At 31.9% G+C, this 27960-nt stretch overlaps 1 protein-coding gene across 1 annotated transcript; it reads right to left on the reverse strand.

The window, feature by feature from the left end:
• Positions 1–6117: 6117 nt before the first annotated feature.
• Positions 6118–27599, reverse strand: LOC107438662 (uncharacterized). The gene is made up of 6 exons (XM_043049740.2): positions 27378–27599; positions 22157–22212; positions 13706–13807; positions 10339–10386; positions 7585–7638; positions 6118–6286 (listed from the first exon to the last, which is right to left on the reverse strand). Exons 1-6 carry the CDS (start codon positions 27589–27591, stop codon positions 6236–6238), a joined length of 525 nt encoding a protein of 174 aa, XP_042905674.2. The 5' UTR covers positions 27592–27599; the 3' UTR covers positions 6118–6235.
• Between the last annotated feature and the right edge of the window lie 361 nt (positions 27600–27960).

Genomic DNA, 27960 nt, shown 5'->3' on the forward strand with positions numbered 1-27960 from the left:
AGAAAAAAAAATAGAATGAATGAAAAAAAGGAGGGAGAAAAGTGTTCTGCTAATATAAAGCCACAACTGTCATCACCAGTGTGACACAGATTGGGCATGAGTGTAGTTTTTTTTTGTTTTTTTCAAATATATTTTGGCATTTTTAAATTATAAAAGAAGTTTAATAGTTACTAAAAAATCTTTTAGATTATTTGGAATTAAATTTATACTAAAATATCAAATTCAATTCGCTTTATAAAACTTAAAAACCATTTTTTTTTCATTCATATTTATCAATAATTGATCAATATCCAAATTTATCAATAATTGATTTTGCAAATTCAAGAAAATTTCAATGAGGAATGACTGTTTCTCTTAGACATAAATAACTTCAAATAAGTGCAAGTTTGAAAAATATTGTTTGGAAGCCAGCCTTGTTAGGAAGATTTTACCCTTAACACAGGAATAGTCACCAGTATATCATGCAGTATTTTCTAGCCATAAATTATAAAAATGGGAAATATAATATTTTTCACTTATTTTGACCAAAATTAATAAAAAATAAGGGAAAAGTATGAGAAATATGTTTAATAAAAATTGTCAAATATATTGACCTTGTCTTTATATGACCTGAAATATATGATTGTTGTGTATCTCATTTACTAAATTCTGATGGATATCAGTATCAATTTTATCCCAGATTTTAATTGATGGCAACTTTTAGCGCATCAACTGAAATATAAACCAATTTCTAATGTCTTACCAAATGTGAATGCCTCAGACGGAAATAAATCGTTGATGGTATCATAAGATAAAACCATCAAAAATTGAAAATTTAAATTGTTTTTATTTAAAATTTCAGTGCATTGTGTTTAATGTTGAGGAACAATCTTTTCATAGAGGAAGGGGGACATTGTCAATAACTACTCCTCTCCCCACATTGGTGACCCGGACGTGATGTGACATTGAACAGTTGACTTGCTACTTGTTACTGTGACATTGTCCTCTTCACGCCGTTGCTTCTCAGTCTCGATCACACACAACACACAACGTATACACTCGACTGTTAAAGGTATAAAAAGAGTGACCACGACCGTGAATGTAATACAGCTCTCACAATCAGCACTCAAAAAGTACTGTGATACTAATACAGCTCTCCCGGCTTCTCACAAAACAGCAATGAATCAACTAGTGGTATCCGGTCATCAAATTCTCTCACAGATATAATTCTGGTGGGGGAGTACTGTAGTGCATCTACCACTACGAAAATATAACTCCAATTCAATAGCATATAAGACACTTAAACTCGATTCTACTGGTGAGTTACCTTTTCATACATGAAGGATTACATGGTCGATAACTACTCCTCTCCCCACAGGGGGGTATGACGACTTTTCCGGGGATGGGATCTTATGCAAACTCGATCCTGATGATGTGCTCCAACTCCCTTAAAAGTTTGTCGCAATATTTATGAGACTTCCTGTTATGTGTAACGTTTTTTAACTTGTATATTTCGACAAAAAATAGACTAAAAATGTCATTAAAAAACTAAAACTTGGAGGGAGAAACTGTTTGTATATTTGAAATCAACCACGTGAAAATATCTAAGATTTGTAAAAAAAGATCTTATGTTCCAGAAAAAAAACAAAACAAAAAACAAAAATTGTTCGTCAGTGTCATTTATTACTATGAGAAATTAGGTAACATTAACTTGTCAAGTCTAATTTTACTCTAAAATAACAAAACTACGTTTTATTCCGACAAGAAAAATGAATAAAAAAGATTTGTTTTTGTCTTCTAAGTAGTTCTTCAAGTAATAGCGATATTTATGATTAAACTAACTAAGAATTAATTAGTTAAGAAGAATATAAGCAAATGAACTTACTCTTAGCTTTATCATTTGATCTTAGCTTTGTTGCTGGAAGAAAGAAGTAACTTTCTCGAAACATTTTTAGGAGACAATAATTCTTGTTAACAGAATTTGAAAAGAACATATATGAAAACTCGTACAAGTACAATACAAGTACATATATGAAAACTTGAATTTTTTTTTGCTGGCGTCCTTATTTCTTTTGACACCCATGTACACCATTCAAACATTTTTATTTAGGACATGGAGATACACATATGATGTCCATGACTGTAATTTAAAAGCAAAAGGTGACACAATTATTGCAGAGTTACGACAAGTCTAGTCAGGATGTCAAATTTCGAAACAAATATTAGTTACAATTACATTAAAAACGATAAAATAACTCAAGCTATTATATTCGAAAACGATCTCATCTATCTGACGTCTTTTTAATGATAGAATATAAAGTATATGCTTGCAAGAATATAGAAGAAAATCAATAAATGAAATAATACAGTAAATTCTATTCACTATTATTATTATGATATATCTGAGAACAAGCTGAAATGGAATTGAAAGTAATTATAAGTAGTGTCTTATATTAGACTAAAATTTGCAGAAAATCATCAATGTTAAACGTTCAATAAATTAAAATCTGCTTTAATAAATCTTATAACTATTCAGTACATCTTAAATTCAAAAATTTCTTGTTAATGACACCAGTAATATTAGGAGGGTCACTCTGAAATTTTTGAGATGCAGCAAGGTTTTTAAAGTTACACTTACAAAATTTTAGGTGTGTTCAAAGTAGTTTCCTCCATCATCAATGCACATTTGTAATCGAATTTTCCACAGATTAAATGCCCCAAGCCATTCATTTCTTGGAATAGATGAAAAAAATGCATTTATAGCCACATCAATCTCTTCTTCTGAATGAAAACGACGTCCACGCAAGTTCTTTTTTAGATTAAAGAATAACCAAATGTCACACATGGCTAGATCAGGTGAATACGGCGGAAGTTCTATCACTTAAATTTGTTTCTGTTTAAGAAACTCAACAGTTTATCCGTCTGTATGTGAAGATGCATTGTCATGGTGAAGCATTAGTCCCCAAACATTCACCTCTTGTAGAATTTCCGGAAGGCATTTAGTGGTATACCAGTTTGCTGTTACTGTCTTCTGTTCTTCCAACTAGATGGCTTTGACCAAACCCGTACTTCTGAAGAAAGCGGCATACATCACTTTTTTCAGTGCGCATTGTCGGCGTGGGATCATCTTCAAAGACCCATACTTTGCTTTCTTGACGCGTTGGAACGTCAAAAAACGGTATGTACGTTTCATCACCCGGTATAATTTTAGAAATGATGAGGTGGCCACCATCACTTAGCAATTTAAGGGTATCTTTACTGATTCTGACACGCTCCTCTTTTTTGTGCTCAGTTAGATTATGGGGAACCCAAGGGCAAACTACCTTTTTCATATATAATTCTTCATGAATAATTTTGTGTATAGCTGCGGATCCAATGTTATGTTCCTTCTGTATAATTTGATAGGTACAGCGATTATCATCCTTTAACATTTTTCGTATGGCAGACACATTATCCGGGATTACTGCTGACGGCGGCCATCCTGTGTGTTCTTCATCCTGAAGAAAATTGAGACCTCTGCTAATTTCTTCAAACCATCTGAATAGCACGAGCTGGAGATTCATCACCAAATGCTATTTGCAACCATTGAACGCATTCTTCTTGATTTAATCCTGCTTTAAAATCGTAGAAAATTATAGCGCGAAAATGTTCTCACGTCAACTCCAATTTCTCTTCCGTTTAAAATTTATTCTACGCTAAGCAAGTTGAAGTAAGTCAGTTAAAAATCGGCTGCTATGTTAAAATACTTTGTATTTTAAAATTAAACCGTTATTTTTATTTTGTATATTCTCGTCTGCACGATTTTCAAAAATTTCAGAGTAACCCTCGTATTAAGTTGAAACTTTAAGCTTAGCGTAAAAAAATAATGAACATGATATTAAAAAGAAAATTTTATTCTTTTTATAAAGAAATATTCAAGCACATCTCGATATCGGTAGGAAAAAAATNCGTGGTAACTTGATTAGCGTCCTGATGAGGTTATTATGTAAATGATGTGCATGTTACTGTGAATGACCGAAACCGGTGGTTGTTGACTTTCACCTGTGAATGTTGGGAATCACATAGTCGCTTTGGTGAACGTCCGAAATATTTTTTACTTTCGATTGGATATTAATTTATTCGTGGATATAATTACCTTTATTCGACATTTTAATACTTACTGACGATAGATTAGAAGAAACGTCAGTGTTTGGAGTATCGGGCAAATGCATACCGGGCAATTGCACTTGACCTTAGAAAAACATCAGTGTAGGGTATACCGGGCACTTGGTCTTTAAAAAGCATAAGTGTAGGGTCTACCGGGCAAATGTATACCGGACAGTGGCACTTGACTTTAAAAAAACATAAGTGCAAGATATACCGGGCAAATGTATGCCGGGCAATGGCACTTAACTGGAGCTATTATGACTAGATATTTGGCAAATGTCCGAAATGTATACTAGGTCTAGTGCCACTGCCCGGTATACATTTGCCCTGTATATCCTACACTGATATTTTCTTTAAGGTCAAGTGCCATTGCCCGGTATACATTTGCCCGGTATATCCTACACTGATGTTTTTTTAAGGTCAAGTGCCACTGCTCGATATACTTTTGCCCGGTATACCCTACACTGATGTTTTTTAAGGTTCAGTGCCACTCCCCGGTATACATTTGCTCAGTATACCCTACACTGATATTTTTTTAAGGTCAAGTGCCAATGCCCGGTATATATTTGCACGATACTCCAAACACTGATGTTTCTTCTAATCTATCGTCAGTAAGTATTAAAATATCGAATAAATGTAATCTATTGTCAGTAAGTATTAAAATATCGAATAAATGTAATTATATCCACGAATAAATTAATATCAAATCGGATGACGTTTTGAATTTGTCATTTTTGAATGACATTTTGATGAATCGGAGATGTATTTTATACTTTGTCGGTTTCTCATTTGGCATTCTATAGGGCCTATTCTATTTGGCCTAGACAATGTGTGAAATATAAATCATTTCATACTTTGCCGGCTAATTTTAGGCATTCTATACAATACCTACGCATTCTATACAATGCCGGATTTCATACTTTGCCGGTAACATGTATAATGCGTTTGAAAATGTCAAATAATAATCATGCTTATGTTAACCACAATTATAAGAGTGTTTAGGAAAAATGGTAAAGCTGTCTTAGAAAGTTATTATGAAACTTTCAAACATTTTTATTTGGGAACTGGGAACAACCGACATGATATTTACGTCACTTATGAAACCACGCCAAGGATCGTTAGGGTATTAAAAAGTGATGCCTTGTTTCGTCAAAGCGTAAACAAATATCGTAACAATTGCAATAAAAAATAAAAAAATTCCTAAACCGATCTTTGCCGAAATTTTTTGACAGACACAAAATATTGATTTACATGCATTAACGTAGAAAAAAAAATCAAGGATTAAAATGCTATAATTATTTCTTTTAACCATTATTACCTATAACCTATAACCTAAGAATAACCCAGAACATAAATTTCAACTGATCAGCGGGGAATAAAAAAATATAACCTAAATAAACAAAGAATGAAAGAAACAACGATGTCGCTAAGACTTCGAGTTTCTACATTTTAGTATCAAAACTGAAAGTATGATAAAATATCTACCAAGTAGACATTTACATTTACATGGTAGATAGCTTTAAAAGTATAGATTAGGATTTTAGAATAAATAAAGTGGAATAATTCGGATCACTGTGATGTTTAAAGGAAAAGAAGAACGTTCTAAAATTTCATTTGTAGAATAAATAAATTCCAAAAATTTATAAATTAACTTTCTGTGAAGCTTATAAAGTCCTTTTTTTTTAAACAAATTTTACTGTGCAACAAATTGCGGCAGAAAAATCAACATTATTTTAAGATTTCTGGCATTAAAATTTTATCATTGAGTTTCTTCCGTTGAAATAACTAAGGGAAACTGAGGGTTGAAAATACTTTCTCCGGATTCGCTTTACAGTCGCGTGGGTTTCAAGTCAAGTTTTATAACACAATAAGATTCGTAAAGCATCTCCAAGTATAAATTATCACTAATTTCTGTCAAAGATTCACAAAACCAACTGTTTTGACATTTTTTTTTAAAAAAAAAGTAGTCATAACAAGTATCATAACATAATATTTGACCATTAAAATAAGTTTTATTTTGTCCATCAATGTTTTAAAACAGAAAAAGAATAAGTGCCAATACGTCTTTATGATGGTTTTTGATTACTGAAATCAGCAATCTTGACAAACTTTAGCAATAGCCATTTCTATGATATTCATCCGCCAGATTCAAGTGGCAGTTCTAAAATAAAAATTGTAACTGATTATTAAGTCCAGAAAAACCCAAAATTTTCAAATCCTCAATTGGACACGTTTTATGCTACATATAGAAAGTCACTTATTTCACTCTATTATTATCTTATTATTATCAGTTTATCAGTTTCCACTATTCCAGACATATATATATATATATATATATANTATATATATTATAATATATAAAATATTATAAATTAACTTACTGTGATGCGCATAAAGTTCTTTAAAAAAATTCTGTGCAACTAAATGCTGCCCAAAAATAAATCTTATTTTGAAACATTTGGCTTTACAATTGTAGCATTGAGTTTCTTCCATTGAAATAACAAAGGGAAACGGAAGGTTGAAAATACTTTCCCTCGATTCACCTTACAGTCATTATGAGAGCAAAAATTATCATGATGTGTACGCTCTATTATATTTCACTTCTATGAAGTTAGCAAAATGACTTACTTATAATTGTCGTTATTTTGAAATTTATGTTTTTGCTAAACATTGCGGCAAGTGTAACATCTTTTGTTGCAACACGCCTAATGACAAGGCAAAACGTTCTGGTCTCGAATGAAATTTAAAAAACCTTTCATTATAATTATAATTATTATAATAGACAAATTATTTGTATTTGTCTGGTATATTTTTATTATTCTTACAAATTAAACACGATTCTTAACTTCAGTGTGTGTGCGCTTTACAAATATACCCTACTGCTTTCTATTTTACGATTCAATATCATATTTTATAATCTAGCAACTAAGCTATGAAAATATTTTTTAATCATTTTTCAAAATATTTGCATACATTTCCCCTTCTCACTTTTTGTATACCTTTTTATGCTTTATTTTGTATTTTTCTTAATTTTTTGTGACTCTTTAATTGGAATCTTAACGAACGTTTACTTACTCCAGATTTAAAAAAATATTTTTCTCATACTAAAACCTTCATAAAAAAATTTTTTTTTCCGCAAAATATTTGTACTGTAAGTTGTAGGCTATAGAACTAATTTTCAGGATTCAACTATAGAATTTACTACACATTGAAGTTTATTGTTTGTTCTTTAGACGTACAATTGTCTGAACTTTTAATGTCTCTTCAAGATATTTGAAGAAAATATTTCTATTTTTTAATAGAATTATTCTAATTATGCATTATTCCCGATATATTGTAGAAACTCATAAATTGATATATTCCACACTAGCCTAAAAAATGCCACCCTTTAAATACATATCACTTTATGACAGGAAATCAAAATCCCCTTTAAAAAGACAAAAACTGAAAAAAAATTACCATTATTTTATTAAAACGATCACAGTCAGCATGCAAAGGGTTAGCACAGGTTACCTAAATAAAATAAATAAATAATTAAATAAAAACAGGCTGTTGAGGGAATGATATTAAAAAGTAGTTTTGCTAAAAAGTTTAAGATGCATCAAATATTTGACATTATACTTTATAACTTGCTATGGAAGAAAAACAGCTTAAAAAATCTTAGTTGGTAATATCGAAATCCTGAAGTAAATCTTTATGTAGTTAGGGAGAAATAAACTAATATTTTTGAGTTCGTGGATAAATAAGTTTGCACTTAACGGAAAGATATAATTAAAAGTCAGAGGAGAATGATCTAAATGTCAATTTAATAAATTTCACAAAACAAAATTTTTTTAATTTTATTTTTTATTATATATTTTTTTAGCCGCGATGGCTCAGGGGATAGAGCGTTCGCCTTCCAATGCGGCGAACCTGGTTCGAATCCCAGTCGATACGAATTCCGCATCCGGCTTGCACCGCCTACAGTGCTGTTGTGAAATATCGTCAGTGGTAGACGGATCATGGGTTAGAGTCCCCATGCCGTCAGGCTAACCGCGGGAGGTTCTCGTGGACTTCCTCTCCATGCAACGCAAATGCGGGTTAGCTCCATCAAAAAGTCCTCCACGAAGGCAAATTTCTCCCAATACTCGATCCAGGAGTTCCCTTGTCCTCTGGATTGGGTTCAAAATTAGAAGGTTACGCAGTTGAACATTAGTAGTCGTGAACCCATAAAATTGTGCCGGCTGTTCAACGACGGTTATAAAACAAACTTACAGGTGGCTCAGGGAATAGAGCACTCTCTTCCCAATGGGGTGAATCGGGTTCGGATCACGGCGATGGCTGGTTTATTCGAATTCCATACCCGTCTCGCACGGGCCACAGTGCTGACGTGGGAGTTCTTCGACCGTTTGAGGTCTTTGAGATTTTCCTCTCCTTGTTACGCAAATGCGGGTTAGTTGCATCAAAATGTCATCGACGAAGGCAAATTTCTCCCAATACTTGATCCAGTAGTTGCCTTGTCTTCTGGATTGGGTTCAAAATTACAAGGATATGAAGTTGAACATTAGTAGCAGTAAACTAAAAATCAGTCAGCTGTTGGTTATAAAAAAAAGAAAAAAACTTTTCAGTTTGCTTTACATTGACAGTAAGGAAAGAAGACTACTCCTTGCTTTTTTATTTTGTGCAGAAGCTTCCAATTGGGGAAATCTGCTAATTCCTAACATTTACATAAGATGTTCACTTGGCATTTTTGCTTAAGCATTCTTGATGTTTAAATTTTCGTCGACTTTTTGTTGCCAAATGCACTTCNGTCGTGGATAACAATCACTAACACAATTATACTGCATTCATTTATTTTTCCATAATTTATTAATTTTATCTCTTATTTATTTATTTTTGTTGCAAATGTCTTTTTAACTGAACTCTCGCGTCCTATAATTGATCTCCTAAATTTAGCATTAGCTATTCAGTAGAATTGTAGATACACTGTTCTACGATATGTTCTACGATAATGTTCTACGATACCTTAAATGTTATGGGGGGTTTTACAATTTTTTCTAACTTCAGTCAAATAACTATACAGGGTATGTCACAATTATTTCTTTTATTATATATTTATAAATTCTTTGTATTAAGGGGACCGGAAAGTAATGTCACTTTGGTGCATTTGATATTTGTAATCAAGATTTTATTGTTAATCAATAATGTATTCACTCTAGTTAGCAAGAACCTTTCAATGCCGGATCGAAAATGAATCGAAATGGATCGAAAAAATGAATTGGTTTTTAAGACGAACGAGTATTTATTTCACCGAAACGACATTACTTTCCGGTCCCCGTAATACAACCTTAAAATTCATAGGTGTTTGTATACTTGTATTTACCTGATTCTACTCTCTTTAATTACAACATAGAGAGTTTCGAAATAATGGATTTTAATGCATAGTTATAGAATCTTTGAATAGTATTCAAACTCATAAACATTTGCATAATTTTTTCTTCCTGAATTTACTCCTTTTGAAACCGCGAGTTTCACAATCATTGCTTTTAGTGAATGTGTTTGGATAATTTTTTAATAAAGATTTTAAAATTTTTATTAAGAGCATTACCTATATAATTATTTTATTATGTTCATTGTTAGAAGTAAATACTTAAATGTATCGAGTTTAAGTTTTTAGAAAATTATCCATAATTATTTTTAAATTGCATAAAAAATTTTTCTAATTTGAATTTTATATTTTTATATGCTGTTGTTTTAACTTCGTGGCAACACTACCTGATGTTTTTAAAAACTGTGGCAAAAGAGCACGAGTACTTTAGAATTGAGCAAAAGCGTTAAGTTTTCATTGCTTATATAAATCACATGAAGGTATTAATAATATTATTCCCTACATTTTTAGATAATTTTTCGACCTTCATATTTTTAATGATACTTAATATGTTTAAAATACTTTTCCGAATATGTTTAAAATATTCATTTAATGAAGCCATACACTTCACTATTAATTTAATCTGTTCAAAATTGTGCTAAACCATAGAATCTCTGAAAATTATATAGTTAGAATATTTAACTATTCAATTTTAATTACTTAAATATTAGCCTTTCAATATTTACTCATCAATTAGATTACATGAAGTTGATCAGATCGAGCATAATATATTATGTTTTGGAGCATATTATATTATGTTATATTGATATTATGTTAGAAGGAACAAGTAAAAATGTATGCCTTACTGAATAATAATCGAGTACACTTCTTCCACATTCAATTGAAAGAGTTTCCTAAAAATAAAATCTTTTCATCATGATATGCTTAAGAACGTTAAATCGTGCTCAAGCGTAAAACATATTAACTTCAAGAACAAATAGCTTATGATATGAGACAACAAATATGCATTGAGCATTAACAACTGATCTGTAATAGTAGAAACAAGCTACGCAACCATAATTTAAAACTAAGTAACAAACTTGGCAGAAATGCTGTTTTGCATAAAAATAGTATTTCCCAATTTTATAAAAAAAATTGTCAACAATATATTTTAAAAATACTTTCCAGAAAGGAATGTATACTCTCTCGTGACTTCTAGGCTTTAGAGGTTCCTACTCGAACTTTCCGTAGATGATGCCCTTTTTCAAGAAAAATATGATGTAACTCTTGTTTCAACTATAACAGTAAGGACAGTGTAATAGGACTCATGGCAGCAGCTTATCTGTCAAGGAAGTCCCAAACGTTTGCTATCAGATTTAGGTACAGTGATCCGTTCTATACATATCTCTACGTTCAATATTTTCACATTCCAGAAAATCCTTAGTATGATGAGATCTATATGTCCACCTGCCCAAAAATCAGAATCAATTTGCAAGACGCATAAACTTTGCATGTCCCCTAAGTTCCTTTTTTTAATGAACATACACTGGTGAGAACAATTAAAGGGTCAAATGTTTTTTTTGCAATAAAAAAAATTACCAAAGCAAATAAAACCGAACTGGGTCAGATATCATAATTTATTAGACTAATACATGGGAAAACAAAAAGGGGCGCAACTTGCACCCTAAATAAGAAAATTGGTCACTTGTCTAGCACAGCACCTGACCGACACTCTTTCAACCAGAGAAAAACATGTCTAATAGGATGTATCATCTCCTTTAACAGATACATAACTCTCGCATCTGCGTTTCATACTGTTTAACGCTGTTTTTTTATCAATCATTGTTACAACAGCCTTCACTCTTGCACCAAGCAACCTCGAGCTCATCCAGGGTTGCTGGAGAAGGTCTTCGAACTGCAATTGAGCTTCCAAGGGTGTCCCATTCGTGTTTGATGTGATTAAGGTCAGGGGACATTACAGGCCACTCCAATAGCTGATCATTCTCCGATTGGAGGTATTCGTCCGTTGACTGAGCTCTCTGTTTATGGGCGTTATAATCTATAAATATGAAATTTGACTCATATGCCAAATGGAAAAATCTCACATAGGCTGCAAGTATCTCGTCCTTGTACCACTGCATTGTCACAGTAAGCTTACCTGACAAAAAATTAGTCACCTTAGTGAGCAAACACCGACTAATCGTTAGGTTTCGTAAGATGACGTAGTGGTCAAGTGACGTGCTCAACTGTGTGCGCACTGACTCAGTGTGATCAAAGGTAAGAAGCCATTAGTGAGATATTTTTGTTTTTAGCGGAAATTGTGTGTAAATATGGGTAAGTGTAAGGATGTGACAGTGAGTGTTGCAAAAAGGGGCAATTGTGTTTAGCCGTGCCTATGGTCATGCGGTGAATGAAGTTGCTGAACTCAAGCACATAAAGCTGTGCGACTTCAGTGGGCTAGAAGTCACCGATCGTGGACTGCTGCTGACTAGCGTAATAAAATATGATCTGAAAAATCACGTTTTTGCCTTTATTAAAATGACGCACGTAATCGAGTGCACAGAGGAACAGATGAAGCATTTTATACTGACTGTGTGCAAGGTCAGGTTCTACTCGGAGGTGGGTCTGTCAAGCTTTGGGTCTGTTTTTCTTATTATGGATTGGGTCAATCACTGAAGTGGCCACAAAAATGAACCAATATGCTTATTTGAACATTCTGGATGATCAAGTATAGCCTTCCAGACAATATCTTCGTGAAGAGTATGCTGTCGATACCCCTATTTTTCAAAATGACAACAGCAAAGTTCATCAGTCTGGAGTAAAATATGATTGGTTTTATAAACACTCAGACACTCAATTACATCTCGACTGGCCTTCAAAATCACCTGACTTGAACCCTATTGAAAATTTGTGGGTCATGTTGGAACAACGAATAAAACGCCAAAATCAGCATCCTCGCAATTTGGTGGATTTGCGCGATCAAATCCTCAACGAGTGACTTAAACTGGATTCGATATACTCGACGAACTGGACTAGCATTGAGTTTCCTTGCCGTCGGGTTAACCATGGAAGGCTTCGGTGGTTTTCCTCTTTATGTAACAAAAGTGTTTGTTAGTTTCAAGTAGTATATAAAGGCCAACCCTGGCACAAATTCTAGCGCATGAATCGTCGTTCATATACTACTGTTATAAATTATATTTTTATATACAATATGAATTTTTTTATCGAGAAAAGGTAAATTTTTTGTGGAATAACTATAAAAATGACAAAAAAGTTCTCCAATTTTGTCATTTAACAATTTTTCATGTTTTCATGTTCAATTTCGACTGAGTACTAGATTGTTTTGCATTAAATTCTTCATTTAAGCATAATGTATCTTTATATTGTTATGGCAAATATTTTGTGAAATAATTTTGCGTCTTTACGGAGGCAAATTAACATATGAAAAGAAGCACCATTGTATGCTGGTTTGTCGATAAGCCGCTACACTTCTACTGTAATGCACCCGATCACAGTATTTTATATTTTGCAGTGTAAAAAAGGAGTTTCTTAAAATTAAGCAAAGATGTGTCAAAATAGCTGTAGTCGAAACTGATAACCTGATGCGCTCAAAATTGAAACAGCATATTATGTGGAGGAAGAGAGGCTTGTCAGCTGTCCGCATAAATTGAGAAAAAGATTTCCGAATAGTCAGCAGGATGCACCATGGGTGTAAACTCCGTCCCAGTGAGTATTAAGAAGCTTTGTATAGCAATGACACCAAATGAGATACATTCCATTCAGTGAAAAGTTTATAAGTTATAGCGAGAAAAACAAAACATAAAATTATAATCACCGATCTCCTGAAAGCTGTCGGGATTAGATTTTCAAAATTGCAACCCTTTGTACTGTCAAAATCAGAAATTTGCATGCTATGATGTGTCTATATAAATCTCACTAATACTCCATTGACTAGGTGTATAACTCTGGTGCATAGATCATCCTAGTACGAACTTGTATGTACTTGGTTCAAGTAATGCCGTCAGTCAACAAACACCATTCATTTCTCTTTTCACATTTTTTTTAAGACTATGCATTTTTCTCAGGCATGTTTCAATTTTGAATGAATGGAACTTTCGAATTCGACTATTATATGTTTCTGAGCTATTTTGACACATTTTTGTTAAATTTTGTGAAGTTTCAAACTGTGAAGCTATATATATGTCTTAATATTTTGTTTATAATTCTACTTACCCGAAGTTCTGTGTCTAAGTCGCAAAATTCTTTAGCCCCATCAGTCATGTTTGTTGATTGAATTTTATATATTACAATTCTTCGGGCAACTTCACTTACGTCCTGAAAATAAATTTGATGAGATTGTGGTTAATAAAAGGTTCTCCTGAAAGTGTAACGTTCGTGTTCCTTGCATTTATTTAATCAATTCTTCGCATGACAATTATTTTAAAGTGTTAAAACCATCCAGTTGCACATTTTAATCATAATAAATTTATTATATATCTGAAATATTATGATTAAAATCTCAGTAAAATGTCAATTTCTGTTCTTTACATTTTTTCAGTTCGATTTAAATATTCAGAGTAAATTTTTAATTTAAATACAAAGTACAGTGAATTTATATTGATAACATATTTGTAGTTATATATCAAGGATATTAAACATATACTAGGAGGCTCCGCCCCCTGCTCTCTAACGCTCGCCAGCCCCCGAGAATTGCTACGCAATCCTATGTGGTTCACGCCGTGAACCATGGCTCGCTGCGCTCGCTCGCCAATGAACACAATGTTCTAGCACAAAGACATAATATATTATCATCAAAGACATAGTATTTTATCATCAAAGACATAGTATTGTACTTATGTAGAAGAATTCTACCAATGTTCTTATTGGCTTTTAAAAAAGTATATTAGCTATTTAGATTGTACATGGTGAAAAAATCAAAACATTAGCTAAATGAGAAACATATTAGCAAAATAAATTATCAAATATTGCAGTTACTCACCTAAATTCAACTAAATGTGTATAATAAATTAGTTAATGCTAGAAATTCTGAAAGTTTTAGAAAAAAATTTTATTATTTAAAAATATAAACTTTAAACCCTAACTTTTCCTTGTGAGATAATAACCCTCAAAAAGTCTTTCATTTTCAAGAACACAAAAATTTGTTTTATCGCCAAATGAAATATTTTTTGGTGATCAGCATTATTGAAATCAATTTCTATATTAATTAACATTTGTGATAAAGTACATAACATTTTACCATTCCATTACAGAGCGTAAACATCCAGTATTGTTTTCAATGCGTCTGTTGGTAGCTTCAGTTGAATCAAAAATATACAGCTGCCCGTATCCAGCATTATTTTGATCATTGCTATACAAAGGTGACACCATATGATAAATTTGACCATGAATCCGAAAACAATACGGTCCATTTCCAGGAGGTGGCTTTATGTGTGCTCCAAATGATGCAAAAGCAAGAGCAGAATTATATTCCCGGATATGATTTCGATAATTTCGTGCCTCAATCGAATTATCACTTAATAATTTTTGCAGCAACTCGGGAATGTCCATTAGTGTAGGCAAATTAATTTTTCCATCGTGGCAGCATTTCGTATATTTGCCAGAAGAATTTCTTTCTTTGGCCCAGAAGTAAGCATTACAGTAGCTACATTGTTCCGTCATTGAGCCAATTGTGGTGACCTGCCTACTACAACTCAACGCTGCCAGTCTCGTATCCCATAGCAACGAGGAACACAAATAAAAAGAATACTAATGTTTTCTTTCTGCTGCTGCTATATAATTCTCCTGTTTTTAATATGTACGTTATTGTTATCATTCAAAGCTGTTAATATATTATATTTTATAATAAGAAGCGAGTCTACTTATTTCCTCCACAAACTGGTGACCTCGGATTTATTACGAATCACAACCTGCAATGTTGTACGAATATGGAGTTTATATGCAAAAGCCTGAGCAACAATAAGTTGTCAAGTGTGATGAAATTCAAGTAAGACATTTTACCTTTGATTTAAAGTGTTTTGCCACTTTCTGGTAAGTCAACATATTTCTGTCAGAATTTTATCGGATCTATGTATAGTGTGTAGAATTTGAGTCGCCAATTTCTCTGATTTAAAGTACCAAGAAGCTGTGTCGCTATATACGTATATTGATTATTTTTCTTTGTTATTGAGTATATTTGACTGATCTAAAATGGTTGACAACAATGCTTCTTCACAATTGGCGCGAGTTGCAGTTAAGCCTCCGTCATTTTGTCGCCAAGACCCATCGCTATGGTTCATTCAACTGGATGCGCAATTTAAATTGAGTCACATTACTGCTGACGAAACTCAATTTTATACAGCGATCTCCGCTTTAGAATCAGAAGTACTTCAATCAGTTCGTGAAATTATCATTAGTCCACCGGCGATGGAAAAATACAAATCTTTAAAAGAAAAATTAATTTCTGTTTATTCAGAATCCGAAACAGTTAAAACCAAGCAACTATTGCAAGATTTATAGCTGGGTGATATGAGGCCTTCTCAATTGTTGTCTAAAATGTCAGACTTATCCGCCGGCAACTTAACGGACAATATTCTTAAAACATTATGGATGAATAGACTCCCATCAAACATGCAAGCCATTTTAGCTGCCAGTAGTGAGCCTCTTACGAAACTGCCCGAAATCGCTGATAAAATACACGAGCTGGTCATGCCAATGCAAATACATGCAGTTCAGACTTCTGATCAAGGTATTGAGGTGTTACAGGCTCAAATTAATGAATTGTCCAAACAGGTCTCTCAATTAGTTGCCATTCAAGCTGAAACTTTTCGGCGCCATCGCTCTCCATCACGTGGTCGATATGCACGTCGTAGCCCATCGAGGAAACGTTATGAAAGCCCTCCTCCGGGTATTTGCTTTTACCATCACAATTTTGGAGAAAAGGCAAACAAATGCCGCCAACCGTGTCGTTATAACAACCAGGGAAACGAGATGGGCCGTCGCTAAAAGTCGTGAACGACAGCGGCCGAAATATTGCACGCCTTTTTGTCATCGATAAGAATTCCGGTTTAAAATTTCTTGTAGACACCGGGGCTGATGTTTCTGTCGTTCCACCACATTTTCATGAGCAAAGCGCCAAACCAAATTACAACTTTACGCAGCAAATGGAACTCCTATACAAACTTTTGGTGAACGCCTGATATCTGTTGACTTAGGATTGCGCCGCAAATTGCAGTGGCCATTCATTATCGCCTCCGTTTCAAGTCCAATTATTGGCGCTGACTTCTTGCAAAAATTTTCTTTGCTTGTTGATCTTAAAAATCGCCGTTTAGTAGATTCTTCAACGAACTTATCTTANTCGCCGTGTAAGAGAAATATATATATATAGATAATACATTTTCAAATTCATATTTTCAGAAAAATTCTATCCGTCAGTTTCTCTGTAATTACTGCCCACAATTATAAATTGTGTTATCAGAATTTATCATTTTGTCTATTATTTGTGTTAATTCAGATATGGCGCTGCTCTTGCATTGCTTTTTTAGAGTTGCCTCCTTCCTAAAATGAGTTAGTCTTGTTCCGACCAGCAACGAGTAAGGTTGGCCAGGGCAAAAGAGAATAGAAGGGCTGGTTCACTCCTTTGAAGAAACTCTTGCCGCACCAAACCTCCGATTTTCTTTAGTGACGTCACTGTGGCTCGAAGCTTGCACTTTTACTTCAAGAACGAAGCGTTCGGTCTAACTAGCTCTAACTAATATTGGAGCATTCCTTTCTGTGACATATTCCAAGACATTTGTTGTTTCATAAAATGATTTTCCTCAGTTTATTGCAGTGAATTTACAAAAATTTTAACTATTAATAAAATGCCAGTTTGAGCGATACAACTTGCAAAAATTATGATATAAACACAAAAAGAAAAAATATAATTTTCCACGTGTTCCCTAAAGTAAATGAACAACTATGTAAAGTTTTGATTCAACGAATTGCGAACGAAATGACAGTTAATATAAAACAGCAATACGTTTATTCTATCGCTAAAATCTTTTATAAAATTTCACCTTCTAAGTGGAAACCGCTTCATTACTTCAAAAAGAAAGGCAGGCGAAAAAATTAAAAATGAATAAAGTCAAGGAAAATTAAAGCGTAAATAAAAAGTTTAAATAAACTATATAGTATATAGTTAAAATTCTCCTAATTTCATAGCATATTTTTTAATGTAGTAATTCTAAATATTTATGATTTTTTTATATTATATTCTCTTAAAATTAAATATCTATAAACTATATTATCTTAAATTTAAATATCTATAAGCAATTGTAAAATTTCAAACATCATTATGAACCTAAATTATTATTTTGTTTCAGTAATTAGCGTTTAAGGTTGATGTTTCCTAATGTTTAAGAATGAACAAATTGCTATTAATGTCATATTTTAAAATCGGGATTCTAAATTTAACCCAACTTATAGTTATCAAAGATTAAGTAGATAAAAAAGGGTCGATTTATGCTTTTCTTAATAATCAAAGTTAAAACTGAACTTTTTAAAATAAAGTATTTAGTGTCATTTTCGCCAACTAGTAAAATATTTTTATAAGTTTAAAATGGTATTTTTTTAATATAATGGCCAAGAAAGTTTCTTTGAACTCTGTTTATGAACGGAAATAATGTGTTAATTATGTAAAGTTTGAAATCTAATAACCAGAAAAAGTCTAACTTAGTTTTACAGAGAGAAAAATGCAAAGTTATAATATCCCTGCTAGCGATCTCAGAGATCTGTGTATACATTGACATCATGAGAAGAGAAATCGTAGCTTCAGCTCTAGGAGCGGAATGAACTAGTCCTTCGATTCTCTTTAGCCCTGAAGGTTGTGTGCCTAAGATCTTTCGTTAATTTTGTGTTTTCCTATTTTGTAATAAAAGTTATAAAATTTTATTTTGGAGTTTGTTCAATATGTCTATTTCAACCGAAAGCAGTTATCACATAAATATTAGTAAACTGTTCTCTTAAATGCTTCATAACCAAACAGAATAGGAATAAATTATTTATAAGACTTCTTATCCTCCATAAGATGATGAAATATGTAAAATTCTTAAACCATAGGTTTAATAAATTTTGCATTCAAATCAATTAAAAAATAAAAATATTTTTACAGGTTAGAACTATTGCCGCTTCTTTTATATTTCAATTTACATCTGGAATTTAATTTCTAGTTATCATTAATACGTACTTTTTTACTACTCGAAATATTACGCATGTTTAGATTTTCCATTTTCTGGAATTTTTCATAGCATCGTATAGAGTTATTTAACACGGCGTTTGCAAACTTGGAGTATGGGGGAAGGTACCACAAGGATTGTGATTCGCATGGTGACTCATGATGAGAAATATCGTTAGCCAATAAAGTCACCTCCTTATCATGTGCTGGATGTTTGTTTGTATTCAAACGGATGCTTGAAATTTCTTTAATTTTATTTGAATTGTAATTTTTTTTAACGTTGCCTGAATGTGAGTATTTTCAGTCACTATAAATCTTAGTTGAAGGTTCATTCGTAAATACGATAGAATGAAAATTTTGCATTTTTGGAGAATTCATTTCCCTACATTTAAATCATTTTTAATGAGTAATTTCTTGTTGAACTTCATCACTTAATTTCATGAGCTAAATGAGACGTTTGTCCCCAGAATAGTGGTCACTGACCCCGAATAGAGGTCACAAATCTTATGACTTTGCGCGCAGCGCTACTTTACCATCTTTTTAATCTATTTTAAGAAAATATGGAAAAAGAACACTTCCATTAAATTTAGAGGGCTTGTAAAATGACTGTCCAATTTACAACCTTTGACCCTAATCCCGACTGTTTGAAGTTCTTAAATGCGACAATATATTTTTGCAACCTTTCTAGAGTTAGGTGTGGATTACAGCAATCAGTGTCATCTTTAATTGTTTACATATACGTACTACTTTGTAATCAATATTGCAATCGCATTTGCAAGTAATTACGATTGCAAGTAATCATTATCTACGATTAAAAGGAGTGATTAAATGTAGTCAGAACACGAAACGATTATGGCTAATCACGGTTACATTAGATAAATATATACGATAACATGTTATCATTGATTGCAATCAATCAGAAGATGTGATAATAAGTTATAATAATTACATGTAATCATGATTGCTCGCTATCAAAATATATGATGACAAAAAATTAAGATTAGCTATTATAACCTAACAATTGCAAATAGTCATGACTACAAGTAACTAAAATATTCAATTACAGCGTGAATTCCAGTACTACAAGACAAAAATATAAATACATGTGCTTAGGAGTAATGTATATATGTAATGTGTGTGTTAGTACTTAACACTTATGTCAGACCACCGAGTTTGCATGCACTGTGAGAATAAATAACATATAGGTATTTATGTCTTTCAATATTTGTATATTTGAAACTTACATTTATGTCAAGCTTAGAGGTGCAGTGAAAATTTTAATTCGCGTTAGAGTTATAAATAAGAAATTAAAAAAATTGGTTGGAATTTCACTTGACTATATATTATCCAAATAATNTGATGTTACTGTTAAGAAATATTTGAAACTTACATTTATGTCAAGCTTGGAGGTGCAGTGACAATTTTAATTCGCGTTAGAGTTATAAATAAGAAATTAAAAAAATTGGTTGGAATTTCACTTGACTATATATTATCCAAATAATATGTCAAAAAATTTCTGTTTTTCCCCGATAAGAAAACGATTAAAACTTGTAATATCATCCAAGACACAGTTTCAATTAACATTTTAAAGTTGTAATTCCAGAGTGGTCGAAGGTGTGGTTGATGGTAAATTCATATCTACAATAATATAGTGATAAATTCTGCGCGTATCACTCAAAATAAAAAAGGGAACATTCAAAGTCCCCCAGTGTAGAGTACTCTAGCTAGTCTTAAAATGTTCGGAATTTTGACAGATGATATACTCAATTTTGTGATAAAATGACAATAAATTTTGTTTTTAGTGATAAGGAAATCATTAAAATTTTTATTCGTACCCCACACGGAATTATAAAGTTTTAATTTTATAGCTGTTATTGTTCTGATTGACGATAAATGCCTATCAACGATAATATCGTGATATTTCCAAAAAAACAAGGAAAACTTGAATAGTCATCCAAACAAGAGCTCCAGTTGTATTTTAAGTATTCTAGATATATTTAAAATGATTGGAATCTTGATCGACGATAAACTCCATTCTGTGATAAACTGACGATAAATGCTGCATGCATTCATCCTGAAGCACTTTGAATTTGTATGAATCGAAATTTCGATAGTAAGATTTTACTGCTACAGACGCAAATGCAAGTAACTAAAAACGTTGTAAAAATGCACTGTCTCATTCAGGTACCGTGAGTGCCGCATTTAATGGCTTGTTACCATAAATGCGACGAAAACGCCCTACATGTCACAGTGACAAATCTTTGCTTAGGTTACAGATAATAATTCAATTTCAACAGGAAAAACTTGTTTAGAACTGTAGTCGTAATACTTCATCTAGTTTTAGTAAATATATCCAATAAAGCAATGGGCTAAATGTCACAGTGACATATCTTTGCTTAGGTTACAGATAAAAAGTCAATTTCAGCAATAAAAATTTGTTTAGAACTAAATTCGTAATATTTCATCTAGTTTTAGTGAATATATCCAAACAAATATCAAGTTTGACCTAAATGGGACAAACTCATGCCACATTAAAGCACACTAACCTTATGGTCCAAAATTGCATGCAAATGAACTTGAAGATGGATGCTGTATCATCCTTTAATGCTCTAGAGCAGTGTTTCCCAAAGTGTGGTACGCGTACCCCCAGGGGTACGGGAACGGTTCAACCGGGGTACGCGTTCTCTTGCAGCAAACGAAAATTTCAAAAATGTTTACTTAAAAACAAAGCTAGCCATGAAAATTTACGATGACGTATTTTTCTATTGGCTATTTTTTGCAGAGTTAACAGTTAATAATTAGTGGTGTCAACAACGAGTTGTGATTTTTAACTTTGGTGTAATTTTTTTATAGTAAAAATAAAGATATTTTTTAAAAAAATATATTCATTTTTTATGAGTGGTACACAGCGTTACGAAAAATTTAGAAAGGGTACACTGAAGTCATAAGTTTGGGAAACACTGCTCTAGAGAGACAGACGCGTCGAGCTTGGCAAGAAAGCGTAAATTTAACACAAAATTTTGCTAATTTAGATAAGTAAAAGTATTGCCTCAAACTTGCACCAACAGCTAGTTCATATTAGGGAGGGTGATTTGGGGCGTACGATGAAGTTTCCGGCTTTGAGCTGCTGTGCATAATGTCCCAAATATTATGCAAACATTATGATGAGCCCAATACTTATTTCTACTTCAAGTTTGTAACTTCTGTAATGATTGATTATCACTGTATCTTCTATACTCTGCATACATTTCATGGATATTTTTAACCCTTTTAAACAAAATTAAAAATTATATTTATATTGATTTCATGTCATTTAATATTCATGAACAGAACAGCATAAAAAAAAGAGACAATTTGGTCATTTATAGGGTAAATTGCAATGATTAAACGAACGGAATTATATTGCTTGTGAGTCTTTTATTTGAATTGTTTTAAGCCTAAATTTAAATAAATAAAATAATTAAGGAACTTACTTTTTCCGTGAATACAGGAACATAGCAGTTGAGTACTTGTTCTCGGAATTCAACATCTATTAAAGAGTTTTTAAAATTTAAAAAGTTTTTTATTCTACAAATATTTTCCATAAGAGAGTGTATGAATTACTTTGCAAAAGCATTTAACAGGATGATTATTTAAGATCTTACGTAACTTTGTAACTTTTGAAAAATTGTATCAAAAATTATAAAAGTATAGTCTATTCTGTGGCATGCAGGAGGTTTGTGGGAGTTCTAGGCGAAATCCTCAATTAGATGCCCCAAGAAAAAGGGTTGTAACAATGTAATAAAGGATAGGGTAAAAAAATAATTTTAACTGAAAAGAAATAACAATTGAACAATATATTTCTCTATATAAAAAACTCGTAAGACTGTTATGTTTTTGATGCGTTTCGGTGTTTAACTTAATGTCACATTTTGTTTTACTGAGCAGCAACTATAAGACTTAGATACTTGTTGTTACTAACGACACTTGCCAATCAGTAAGCCTACTTGAAATCTAGCAAATTTTTGAAGCAGTGGGTGCGTTTCTTGTGTTTTTCAGTGGCGCTATCGTTGGCGAACAAAATATTCCATTCGAATACGAATTCATCCACTCACACGTCGCAGGACGTTTACAGGAATGACCCAATCATACTCCATTCATTCATTCACAAATTGTAATTTCCATCTAAACCAGAGAACTATCAATTTCGAATTCAGTACCCCCCAGTGGTATTGATTTGTTATGGGGGCTAGGATGACTTTGTGACCCCGATAGATTCAATGTGCACCACTTATAATTTAATACACGGGACTTCTTCGGTTGATGGGATTCGAACTTCCGTTCTGATGAACATCAGCCCAGCGTTCTACCAATCAGGCTATCTCGGCTCTACTTAGATACTTGTACGGTGTTTAGAGAAGTGTACAGGGATTAAGAAAAGAACAAAAAAAACCACATTTGATAATTACCGAGCATATGGGTTCATTTCGATTAAAGATGAACGAAACAGTCCCTACGAGGACACCATACCACGAGAGAGAGAGAGAGCAAACTTAGAGTAAGCAATGAAGTTTCAATTATTTAAATAAAAATTCGAAATATCAAAATGCAAATCGATTATTGGAAGAGAACTTCTCCATTCCGAAATCCTTAGCTACCTTCTTATAATTTATCTCCATTTTGATAATTTAAAAATTTCTTTTCAGTATTTGAAACTTCACGGCTTACTCTAGGTTTGTCTGAACTCACTTATTCTATACTCTGAAGTTTAAATAAGTTATGGGGGTGAAAGAGAATTTACGAGGAATATTTTTCTCCCGTGGTATGGTGCCCTCTTAATACTTGAGAACCTCAGGGAATTTCCTCGTTAGAAGCATAACATTTATTGCTTCTACTTAATAATTCCAAATCAGAGGAAATTTTTATGAAGTTGACTTATAAAATTCTTCACGTTGAGTTATATTTCAACATGATAAAGCACATTTGACTCTTGAAATAAAAGTTCTGGATATTTTATAATGAAATGCCAGTACGGTCGGGATTTTCATTTGTTACATGGAACTATTTTCTTAAAGTGAAGTAGCATATCTTGTACCTCATCCAAAACTTAATATTTTTAATCTATAAACTTTTGGGCTTCGCACATTGAATTTATTGCCTATTACAATAAAATGTTTCGTTACTTGCTGACAACAATAAGATAAATCAATCTGAAACTATTCATGCTAATAATACAAGCCTGAGATCATTCATGTTAAGATCATTAAGTGATTCATGTTAAACGACTCATGTCAAATTTTTTAGTAGAAGCTAAGACTGCTGCAGAATCTATCTGAAACTATTCATGCTAATCTTATGTGCCTAACCTCAATGCTAAATAATTTATGTTAGACTTTCGTGTAGAAACTGCTATGTCTGCTAAAGAATCATTCTGAAACTGTTCATGTTAATATTATATGCCTAAGATCAATGTTAAGCAACTCATATTAGTCTTTATAGTAGAAACTGCTAAGATTGCGGCAGAATCAATCTCAGACTATTCATGGCAATATTATGTACCTTACCACAATGTTAAATAATTCATGATAGACTTTCAAGTGGAAACTGCTAAGACTGCTAAAGAATCCATGAGTCATTCTCACAAAAAGGAGATTTTTTAAGTCCCTTAGTAATAAATATTAGGAAATACAGCAGATATCTTAATATTTTTCTTCATCATTTTTCGTAAAGCTCTAACTAACAAATCATTTGCATTACTGCTAAATGTATTTAATACTTCATTCTTAATTTTCAATAAACATAGCTTCAAAATCCCCTCCGTGGACGTCCCTACGTCTGTGACACAAAATAATTTTAAATGGCTGTTAAGCTATTTAAATGTTATTTTAATGATTTTTGTAGTTTTACCTAGTTAAATGTTTATATTAACTTTTTATTTAATATTTAAAAAATATATTTTTTTATATAAAATAAATGACTAGTAAACTTTGTCCATCAAAAATGAAATCTCCCTCCATGGACAATTAATATAGTTCGGTAAATATGCAATAAAGGGTAGCATATGCGAAATCCATATAAGACAGCTGCTGGGAAAGGAAACATTCCATTTTCTAATATTTACTATCAGTTGTTTTTGTATCAGTTACTATCAGTTGTGTCAGTTTTGGATTGTTGTGCTCAACTGGGGTTTGGCAAAGTTCTCACCGTATACTCCGTGGACATCATAAAGAAGGTAAGAGAAAATTATTTTATTTTTGATAGATGAATTTTAGATTGCAAAAATAGTATATTTAATATAAAGATCTGCCCCATTTATGTAACTTTAAAATTAAAAATCAGTAAAATTCAAGAACTAGTTTTTGTCTCCTCCGTGGACATAACAAGTCCACGGTGGAGAAGACACAGTCAATGGAAGAGACAATGTGTTAGATAACTATTATTCAATTTGAATAATTAAAAAACTATATTATTTTAATTGATATTTTTTAAACTGGAACAAATGTGTTAATTTGTTTGTATTTTTAAAGGAAATCAATTAAGTTAAACTTTTTCTTTTTGGAGAAGTAAATATTGGCAATTTTTCTAAATAATTTCTGTGATGTTTAAAATTTTTTTTCTCTTCAAAGTTTAGGAAAAAAAGGGCAAAACCAAAACGGCAAAAAAGAAAGCAATCAAATGTTCAAATGCAAAAGAGAAGGGAACAGAAAGAACTTAGTATGAGACAAGCTAAACATATATTAAAAGAAAACCCTATATTGCTTAAAGAAAGTAAAAAAAAAGAGCAAGAAACTTGTATCAGAGCTAAAATTGTATAAGAAAAAGATTCAACAGAAAAATCGTGATTAAATGTACTTAAATTTCTAGAAATTGATAGAGCAAGCCGTTTGTGCCCAGGGAAAAAAGAAGCAATAACAAGAAGAAAAGAGAAAGAACAAAAACGTTATTTGGATGACAGTATGTTTAACTTGCATAAAATGTTCATATAAGAGTACCCTTAACACTCAACTTTCATGTGGAGTCTAAATTTTTATTTCAATAGTCTTTACATTTTAGTTTATTAATATTCAGTAAGAGTTACTTAAAAAATTGTACACCTAGGTTAAAAATGGATGTTTCCTTTCATAGCAGCAAAATTATTCAGAAGTATCTATCTCGAATAAATTAAATATTTCATTATTTACCTATTAATGTTAAACTCATATCAGTTGTACCCAATATTTAATGAATTAATCTTCATTGACATGTTATAACATAAAATGTCTCCTCCGTCGACTATTACATCTCCTCCGTGGACAAGGCAGAATTTAAAATATTTTAAATCGTGTAAAAAATAAAATAGAAAACTTGACAATTATTATAAGGGCTTATAACAAAGATAAATAAAGGCATTTATGTAATTTTTATCACTTTTTTAACTACTTTAATTTAAGAAAATTTTTTAGTCTGTTTATACCTTTTCAGTGAGAATGACCCACACCTGAAATTATTCATGTTAATATTATATGCCTAAGATAAATGTTAAGCAACTCTTTACATTGATTTTATTAGACTTTATAGTAGAAACTGCTAAGATTGCTACAAAATCAATCTCAAACTATTCAAGTTAATATGATGTACCTAACCTCAATGTAAAATAATTCATGTTAAACTTTCGTGTAGAGACTTCTCAGCAGAGAAGATTAAAGTTCCGGTTAGACAGCTTTTAGACAAACAGAGTAGAATAAGATAAACTATTGAGAATAAGAAAGTAAGTGATATCATGTACTTAAGTTAAGCAATGTATATGAACAAGTGAGACATCTCAAAACTACGTTAAACGAACGAGGTATAAGAGAGATAGAGGAACGAACTAATATATTTTAAATATTTCGTGTTTCTTTTTATAAATTTAGAATCATAATTGAAATTAATTTATTTTTAATGAAGTATAGTTAATCAAAATCTTTTCAAGTAACATACATTTAGTTGTCACTTTTGGCAACCATCTTTATAACTGTGATGAATTTACCTCTTTGCTGCTCCTTACTGCGCAGCATGATGTTACAGTTGTACTCTATTCTTGACTTAAACTCATAATGTTGAACAAATTTTTAAGAACTGGAAATAATTTCAGATCGGGAAAAGACCCTTTTAATAAATCACAGATGTCAGACCCTGAACTTATGCAAAAGTTATAAACATGAAACAATCTAAGATACAACAACATCTGCACTCGCAAACCAATTTAAACAGATAAAAAAATTTAATTATTTTACGTAAAACCAGGGAAAAAAATCATAACATACTTTAAGAAAATGTCAAATTAAACTAAGATGAAAAAATTACTTTGCTAAGAATTTACTCTTTGAATTTGACAACAAATTAAATTCTGATTTTTATTCAGACTTATATGATGCTTCTCGACCAACATTTATTTAATTTCGCATAATTTATAGCAATCTTAAAAAAATTAAAATCGTTGTTGTGTTATTAACGTTTCTACAATTGAGTGAGAAAAATTTATAAACGACATTTAATTTTCTAGGTATTTTTAAGTTTTTGATTAAAATTCAGAATCTTTTTTAGAATGTCGTGTAATTTTGCATTTTTTAGACAACATTCAATTCACCACATTTAAGTATGACTGGGGAAAATTCTCAAGTGTTGACAATTTCATCAAAGGAATAATTGTTTTTTTTGGTTGAACGTAATGTAAAGTATAAGCAAATAAAGTACCTGCTTCACATAAGGCCCAAATCCAACATGGCTGAAGATATTCTTGCGTTATCCCAAATGCAAAGCAAGAAAAAATTATTAATATTTCCTTGACAGAAAACATTTTACAGGAGTTTTGGTCTTTGATTTCTGTATCAGTAAGATAAGGTATCCGTTGAAATGACAGCCCTATTAAATAGTAAACGCAATTAAGTATTTCGTGCGTTGCAATCATACTGCTTGAAATTAAGTTGAAGGCAATATTTCTTTTGTTCAATTATCCTAACAAATAATACGGTTAACAGAAGTAACGTAAATAAATGGTCCCCATTTTCCTAGTATGGAAACAAAGACTTGTTTCCATTTTTTCATTTGTACAGCTTTTTTAATTGTTGCAATGTAATACAATGTAAAGAATTTTCGATGCTTAGTGAACAATTTATTCTGATAACGTGATAAATTTTTAAATAGAATTTTCCTTATTTATCTCTCTTTCTTCCTTTTGTTAGACTTAGATCGGATATTTTCCCCCTAACTTATCACGCTAAAATCTATTATATATAATTCTCTTACGTGGCTCCCAAATTTTGGCTGTATTTCTTTT

Source organism: Parasteatoda tepidariorum, chromosome 5 (genome assembly GCF_043381705.1).
Source record: "Parasteatoda tepidariorum isolate YZ-2023 chromosome 5, CAS_Ptep_4.0, whole genome shotgun sequence".
In the NCBI taxonomy this organism is placed as follows: Eukaryota; Metazoa; Arthropoda; class Arachnida; order Araneae; family Theridiidae; genus Parasteatoda; species Parasteatoda tepidariorum.